Below are 9,172 nucleotides of genomic sequence, written 5' to 3' on the forward strand. Positions count from 1 at the left end.
AGTCAAGTTTCTGTAACACTTAATGTGTTAATACGTTTTAATGTGAGCCATCTCTTAAACTGCTGAAAAAACATTACTGAAACTAGCCCTATCATGTTGCAAATAATAACAATAATAATACAAAAATTATAATAGTAATAATAATAATAATGTATCCTTTATTGGTCCCACAAGGGAAATTACAATTTTCACTTTGTTGTTATTACACACATTACACATAGGAATTACACACACATGCTCAGTGCCTATACATGCACTAAATGGAGAGATGTCAGAATGCGGATACCCAAACCAGGCTCACACGGGACGGGCCGGGTTCGGACAGATATTTAGAAATGATGTTCGGGTTTGGGTCGGGCTCGGTCACATCAGCGCGATAAGGCATATGTTGTAAAATGGTGATGCGGCTCCTTTAAGAGAGCTCAGTGCGTGTGGGTCTGTGTGTGTGTGGAAAGTGGGCAAGAGAGAGAAAGAGGAAGTAGATGTGTTGTAGATGCGACCGGAGCAGAGTTGGTGGAATAAGTTTAAGTTGTGCATAGTGTGTGCAGTGTCCGAAATAAACCCCAAACAGAAAGCCTAGTCAATTAATTTGCTCACCAGGAACGGGATTTTAACTCCAATGATTAATTTTATAAGGTCGGCCCTGGAGGTAACGAGTCTCCCCGGGTTTTCAGACCAAGGTCGGTAACGAAGCAATCAGGAAAGGTTAATACACTGAACATTGTAAATTAAACATCTTATTAACGTGCGCTTATGCACTCATCTGTTGACAATTCCGAATGCCTTCCTACAGTTGCTTAATAAAAACAGGCTTTCCACTAGGGTTGGGCAGTTGGCTAGTACGGTAATAGGCTACGGTATACCGCGGGGTCTTAAAAATAGCAACGCATCAGTTTCAATACCGTCATTAAACAAAATGATATACACAAATATTAAATACAATTTATTTAATTCCTAAAATCCTTCTGTTTGGTTGTCATTAAGTGACAGTGTGGAGGAGAGAGAGAGAGAGAGAGAGAGAGATGGGTATTTAGTTTCTGAATGGTGTGGACACAAGACAACAGGTTGGTGACGCAATATTTTTAATTAGTAACGGTATTACCGTATACCTTGGCAAAATAGGGAGGAGGTTTGACGGTAACAAAATTTGGTTACAGCCCAACTCTACTTTCCACACAAATAAACGTGTATGTGTCATTAGTATGGGAAATAAAATGAGACTTTAACTGTGTCGGGCCCGGGCATTAATATCTTAATGCCTGTCGGGCTCAGTTAGGTTACTGCTCTGTCCGACGCAGGCCAGGCTTGGACAGAAAAATGCGGCCCAATCAGCACTTTATTGCAAATACAGTTTAAGTAATTATAATGTCACATAAAGAGTAATCAATTATCAATATTGGGGCAGGGTTGGACTAAAGGTTATAGAAGCAAAATTGTGACCAGGAGGTTGGTTTAATCCCCAAGACCGACAGGATAAATCTGGGTGAGGAAAATGACAGAGCAGCACTTGTCTTACCACCCCTGAGGTGCAAAGAGACAAGTGCTGCTCTTTGTCTTCCAACCCCAACCACTGCTGCAGATCGGTGTGTGGTTGTACTGGGTAGCTTCATGGTAGGATTGCATACCTGAATGTGAATGTGATCAGGGCATTTCTGCAAAATATTCAATTGAAATTGATGCCTTTAATGTCTCAAAGGGGCAATTTGATTCACAACAGGTAGTCAACACAGACACATTTGCACAAAAACACATAAAACCATGAGATAATAAGAACATAAATACACATGTACATTATCGAGATATTGCACAACTCTTATATTCCCGCAGATAGTTCAAACATGACAGACGAGATACGAAGAACACATTAGACAAATACACACACGCAAGGGCAGTCATTCCAAAGGGCCAAAAACAATTTATATTTTCCCCAAATAATCAGATTATTCATCTACATTGCCACATTTACTCACTTTACCATGTCATTTCTCTTCAAATACTAGTGTATAGTTTATATTGTATTCTATTTTATTGTATGCATCTTTTATTAATTATTTCTGATACTTTTTATAGTTAATGATTTTATTTTAGTTGTTTCAGTTGTACTGCTGCACAACCCCTTTTTCTAAATTTAAACTGCATTGTAGGCAAAGTGAACAGTGTGATAATGTTTTGTGCTAGTAAAGACCTGTGAATTTGACATCAACGATACAGTGATTTCATGTTTTTTTCTTCTGTACAGTATTGTAATTTCCTAGTTGCACAGTTGTACAACTAGGAAATTGTAATACTAGTACAACAACCTGTTGCAATTGTGGGAATAATTAAATCACAAAGATGGAGGTAACATGTCATTGTTAAACCATCGTAAAATGGAGGGCACGGCGGGGTTTATAAAATGTCACCTCAACATCTAGTCCACAGCCTATGCTCAATGTTGGTTTCTTGTAACCATATGTTATTTTATCCATGCCCTTCACATTTACTTTAAATAATGCTATATAATATCAACACTGTTATCAAGTGACAATTTAAAAACAATATAACAATGAAAGGGTAGTCTTGTACCTACAGCGAATTTCTATTATTATCATTACACAGATTTCCAGTGAGTTTCAGCTCATTGGTTAGCTGTCTGGTTCACAACTTTATTGTTTCATTTCACTCTCATTATAGTGTCGTAATTATGTGTGGCAAGCAGTTGTTTTCAATAAATAACCTCCACTGTACATTACCTGCTCAGCACCAGACAGACAGACACCTTTGGAGACCAGTAGGTGAAGATAGTGGAGCAGCTAGCAGCTAAAGGGCAAATATTTTTAAGTTGGTGGAGACCAAAAACAGGTTAAAAGGAGAGGGAATATGGGAATAACTGCAGTAACTGTTTCTAACAAGTTGGCCAAATCAATTTAAAAGGTGATGGCATGTTTTCGTTGTGTTCACAACTCCTTTTTTCCTGCCCCCATAAAAACCCAACAGCAACAGTTAATGCAAGTTTAACCCAAATAGTTTAAGATGATATCTAGCCTAAGCATAGCTCAGTAAAGTGTTTTAAATGAGGAATATGCAGGAATATGAGATTATATTTGGCATCTAGACTTTGACCTGTATGACAAATTTTAGATACATTTAGGGTTTAGATTTAATCCGATATTTTAGCTATGCAGCAGATAACAATTAATTTATTAATAATGACAAGTAGCTTGAAACGTATGTAACATTTGTCTTTGTCACATCATTTTCATCATGCCGTTTCATTAAACCTTTTGTTAATTCTTCATTTCCAGTAACAACGTATATACATTGAGTACTGCACTTCATTACAATTTTGAGGTAACTACTTTTTTCATTTCCATTTAATGCCTCTGTCTACTTAGACTAGGCTAATCAACTACATTTTGGAGGATAATTACTTTTTACTTCACTACATTTATTTTACAGCTTTAGTTACTAGATACTTTGCATATTTAGATTATTAATGCAAACTATAAATCAACTAATACATATCATATCTGATCATTCATCATATTCTTTGCTTAAACTAGGGCACTTCCGCATGCTGGCGTTTTGTAAACCTACTTACGTTTTAGAGTGGAAGTTCCATTACTTCATTTAGCGTTGCCAAATTCATTAACCTAATTGCAACAATAAGTTATTTTATTGATGCTTACTTGATTCTTAGTATATTGCATTTTGTCAATAAAAAATAAAATAAAATCCTTTTTTAAGCTTCAAAAAACAGTTTTTCACATTTTAATATTTTATCAGACAGGAACCATGTCGACTCCCAGTATGTGATTAGTTCATGCAAATATTGCCTATAAATATGTCCTCATTGTAAGTACATTTTCAGAGCTGTAAAGTACAATAATAATAATAATAATAATAATAATAATAATAATAATAATAATAATAATAATAATAATAATATTGGGAGTAAGGACTGAAAGATAAAAGGATATACACTTGTGTTGGAACTGGAAGAGAAAAATGGACGGGGCAGCATAATGTGAATAAGTTACCAAGCAGTGTATAAAGTAATTAAAAGTAGTCACACCATTACCAGCTTCATCATTAAAGTAATGTACACATTCATTCGTCAATAGTAATTTATATGATTCTGAAACAGTACATTCAGCATAATGAGTACTTTAAGTGCATTTTAATGCTAATACTTTTGTACTTTTAAATAAATACATTAGGAGATTGATGCAGGACATTTACTTGTAACAGAGTAAGTAAAATATCTGAATACTTACTTCACCACTGGTATTTTTATGGCTACACCAAGTACCACAGTGTCCTGCTTTACCCAATTAGGAAAATTAAAGTTAAAAAAGAGAGGGAAATAGTAAAGAACAATTTTGGACTTGTACTTTATTTGAGTTTTTTTCCATTTCATGCTACTTCATTATTTTACTCAACTATATCTCGGAGACAAATGTTTCTCTTTTTAAAGGTGCTCTAAGCGATGTCACACATATTTTAGGCTACAACATTTGTTGTCACATACAGGAAACATCTCCTCACTGTCCACAAGCTGCCTGTCCCCTGAACACACTGTAAAAAAACGTGGTCTCTGTAGCCCAGGGTCTACAAACGGCAACAAAAACAAAATGTGCCCACCTGCACTACAAAGCATACACCAACAGTGTTCCAGCTTTCCAGCCAATAACCAACAAGAAGGATTAGGGTTGGGGGGGTTGAGGGGTTGGGGGGTTAGTGCGCAGAAGCACAGAAGGGAGGAGGAGGGGATGGGATGAGGAGGAGGTAGGGGCCAGCTAGTCTTGTTTTGTTTGACAATACTTCTAACTCAGCAAGTAGTAACATCAACCAACATCGCTTAGAGCACATTTAATCCACTAAATGTATTTATAGCTTTAGTGGTTATACCTTTTCAGTTAATAAAACACACAACAAGCTTATAAAATGCATGATGCATTAGTATTAACCTAATGATGAAATTCATAATAATATATCTGTCACAGAGACCATTTTTCTGTGGAATGAGTACTTTTACTTTTAATACTTATGTTTTTACTTGATATGATTTAGGACTTTTACTTGTAGTGGAGTATTTTTATTAGTACTTTTGCCTAAAAGATCTTAATCCATCTTCTGCCCCTGTTCAAAATATTGAATGTATCCTTGTATCCAGTGTAATCAGTGGTGACAACCAGTATCAAGACTCATAATAACAAATGATAATTCAAGTTGGATTGATTGGTGGATGATGAATATTAATTTAAAATATATTCAAATATTGCCTGTATAATGTAATTTGATTAAATATCAACAAATTCCATGAATCATTTTGTTTAGTTTATTTGGCAAAATGCACACAAAAGAATAGACCCAAAGAATCATGCTTTATCTCCATCATATCTGATCAAAACTATGCAACTCTCTATCAACTCAGATTCTTGCAATCAAAAAAAGTGACAGTTTATTTGTGATTTTGTTAACATTATCATAATGTGTGTGTACAAAGAAAGAGTGACAGAAAAATAAAATACAGAATATCATAAAACAGGTAAAATGTAAATGAGAGGATTAGGAAGCAAAACATGTTAAAAACTAATGAAACAATGCATATTTTGGTAAATGTCACAGAATAAGGTTTCTTAAAATATGAACACAAACACACTGACAGCACTTTAGCGAGTTGGTGGTTTCCAAACAGTGATTGTCTTTGCAATTATGTTGTATACAACACCATTCATCTTTAGAATGTGTTACAAGGGGCCAGCTCTACGTTGCCTTAATACGCTCCGGCACTGATTACTATAAAGCTTGAAAATAAAATAATTACATTCACTAAAAAAATGGTAACTGTTTATATTTGTATCTGGATGTACAAACAACATTTTCCTTCAAAATAACTATTTTAACGATCTGTCCTGTGCAATAAACCCCTGAATACAAATATACCACACCCGTTCATTTATAAAAATTCATTTAATAGAATGAAATAGGACAAAATGACAAACCCTGTAATAAACTATTCATGAAAATTTGGTAATATGGCATATGTTCAATAAATCTGGACTATGTACAAAAACATTTATTATTACAATACAAATTCATCTTATGTACAGTTTGAAGGGATTTTAAACAATCTCATGCACTCTTGTAGAATTACAGAAATAAGAATTACTCATAGTTAACAATATTGAGATGACCATTTACGTCCCCTTGGGTTTTAAAGATCTATAGATGGCATATTAGGAGAGTGTATTCGGGGGTACATGAGAATGTTTAATTTACCTCATAATTAATCATTTTTTTGGTGAAACAGATAGTTCAAGTTTTGGGAACCTGAAACCACCTCTTGAACCACTGTCACTGCTGGAAGATGAAGACAATCTCGATTTTTTAGAGGGAAGAGAAACACCTGCACCTGCTTCACCCTCCTCACCAAGTGACACCTCATATGAGCCCTTTGACTTTGAACCAAAACCTCCGAAGGTGCCAAACTTCAACTTGCCTTTCTTTCCTTTGACCTTGCTTCCTCCTAGGTCTAATGAAATGTCGCCACCCTCAGCTTCTAAGTGAGATGGAGAACTAACTCCAAGCCCTCCCTCATCATGCAGAGAAGAAGACAGATGCCTTGATTTCTGAAACAGATCCAGTGAGGCTGACTTGCCTTTAGTTGACACACTGAGCCCAGGATCACCCTCCAATTCTAATTTTCCACCCATCAGTTCTGCAGTTTGTACCTTACTCAATTCTACCTTTGGTCCCCGAAGATCATCTGCACTACTGCCTTTTGCTTTTGAGTTGCCAAACAGTTTTGGCATCTTTCCCTTTACTTTACCTTCTCTTTGCCTCAGTTCTGGACTGGGAACCTCAATATTTTGTCCACTGACTTGGCAACTAACAGATGGAGACTGTATGTGTATGCCTCCACTAGCTGATTCAACATTCCCTCCAGCTCCCTGGCCTTCCATCTGAGGCAGAGCAATACCAAATTTTGGTACTTTGATTTTGGGAAATGATACAGTACCTTCTGGGTAATGAAGGTCACCACTTGCACTGCCCCCTGAAGCACTTGCATCAATCTCAGCACCACTTTTCACATTTACCTTTGGGCCTTTAAAACCTGCAGACACATTTGCCTCTCCTTGACTGTTTAAATTTGTATCAATATCAGGAGTAGACACACTCACATTTGGCATTTTAATATTGGGAGTCTTTAATTTCAGATCTTTCCCTCCCAAATTAACATTTGGACTGTCAATACCAGATCCTTCAATAGTGGTGTTCAAGCTAGCAGATGGAAAATCCATGTCAGGTGATTTGAATCCCTCTGACATAGATCCATCAGCTTTCAATTTTGGTGATTTGATATCAAATTCCACATCAGGGAAATGAAGCTTACCAAAAAGCGGTTTCTTTACTTTTGTTCCTTTCACATGAATATTGGGAGTGTCTACATCCAGGTCTACTGCTGGTGTTTCTATGTGAACATCAGGCTTCTTTGCCTTTCCTTTGACTTTAGGAAGTTTGAATTTCCCTGTTTTCCCTTTTACATTGATATCAATGTCAGAGGCATCAAGACTCGCTTCTGTGTCTGGAAGACTAATTTCTGTTTTGGAACCTTTTGCTCCCACACTGAACGTAGGTGTCTTCCCCTCTACTTCTGCGGATTTCATTCCAAACTTAGGACCTTTGAACTTGGGAAATGTAACACCTGTCTTTACGGGATCAATAGACACACCTTCCATAGTGATGGTGGGTCCTGCAATGTTAGCATTTTGACCTTTGATATCTGGTTGCAATTTGGGCACTGATGCCTCCATCTTTCCTTTGACTTTAGGCCCTTTTAGTTTGATATCCGCATCAGGTGCTTTAACATCAATGTTTCCTTTGGGAAGTTTAATATCAACATCTGAACCCTCCACTTTTGGACCTTTAATGTTAAAAGATGGCATTGTAATTTTAGGCATTTCAAATTCACCCTTAGGCCCTTTAAAATTGACCTCTGGACCTTTAATGTCAACGTTGGGGGTTTGTATGTCTCCGCCTATCTTTGGCACTGATGCATCCACATCACCTTTGAGTGTGGGACCTTTCAGATTGAAATCCATATCTGGCATGTTGAATTTGGGCCCTTTCAGTTTTGCATTAGCTCCTTCAATGTCAATCTCTGGTCCTTTAATTTCAACGTCAGGTACTTTCACATCAATATTTGTTTTGGGAAGGCTTAAATCAACTTCTGGCCCTTCAATATTTGGACCAGTTATGCCAAAGGATGGCATTTTCAATTTAGGCATTTTAAATCCTCCTTTCTGGCCATCAAAGTTGACATCTGGTCCTTCAAAATCCACCTTGGGAGCTTTTATGTCTCCTTTCAGATCAATGTCAGGTGTACTGATGTCAATGTTAGCTTTGGGAAGGTTTATATCAACATCTGGACCCTCCATTTTTGGACCTTTAATGTTCCATGATGGCATTGTCATTTTAGGCATTTTGAATCCTCCTTTGTGGCCCTCAATATCAATATCGGGTCCTTCAATATCAACCTTGGGAGCTTTTACATCACCCTCAATCTTTGGGACGGACACATCAAAATCTCCCTTCATTTTGGGCCCTTTCAGGTGTAAATCCACATCTGGCATGGAAAGGTTTGGTCCTGAAATGCTTGGCATGCTGAATTTGGGTCCTTTGATTTTACCACTTGGACTGTCGATGTTAAAATCTGGTCCTTTGACATCTAAATCAGGGGCTTTTAAATCAAAATCAGCTTTTGGGATGCTGACATCAACTTCTGGCCCTTGAACTTGTGGACCCTTCCCCCCAAAGGACGGAAATTTAAATTTAGGCATTTTAAATCCTCCTTTGTGACCCTCAATGTCAATATCTGGTCCTTCAATATTGACCTTGGGAGCTTTTATGTCACCCTTAATCTTTGGAACTGACACATCCACATCTCCCTTTATTGTAGGACCTTTGATGTTGGGTCCTCTAAGTTTTGCGTTAGAGCCTTCAATATCAATGTCGGGCCCTTTAAGAGCAATGTCAGGTGCATTTACATCAAAGTTTGCTTTGGGAAGGTTTATATCTACATCTGGACCTTCCACTTTTGGACCTGTAATGCCAAATGAGGGCATTTTGATTTTAGGCATGTCGAATCCACCCTTTGGCCCTTTGATATCAAACTCTGGACCTTTGA

General features: G+C 37.0%; 1 protein-coding gene across 1 annotated transcript in view; it reads right to left on the bottom strand.

The window, feature by feature from the left end:
• Positions 1–5,304: 5,304 nt before the first annotated feature.
• The window catches only part of ahnak (AHNAK nucleoprotein), a 52,824-nt gene continuing 48,956 nt past the window's right edge, over positions 5,305–9,172 (bottom strand). The window contains 1 exon segment of the mRNA XM_032528644.1: positions 5,305–9,172. This exon segment is cut by the window's right edge and continues 169 nt beyond it. Coding sequence (XP_032384535.1) covers positions 6,276–9,172 — 2,897 coding nt within the window. The 3' untranslated portion in view covers positions 5,305–6,275.

The sequence above is a fragment of the Etheostoma spectabile genome, chromosome 10, assembly GCF_008692095.1.
Source record: "Etheostoma spectabile isolate EspeVRDwgs_2016 chromosome 10, UIUC_Espe_1.0, whole genome shotgun sequence".
Lineage (NCBI taxonomy): Eukaryota > Metazoa > Chordata > Actinopteri > Perciformes > Percidae > Etheostoma > Etheostoma spectabile.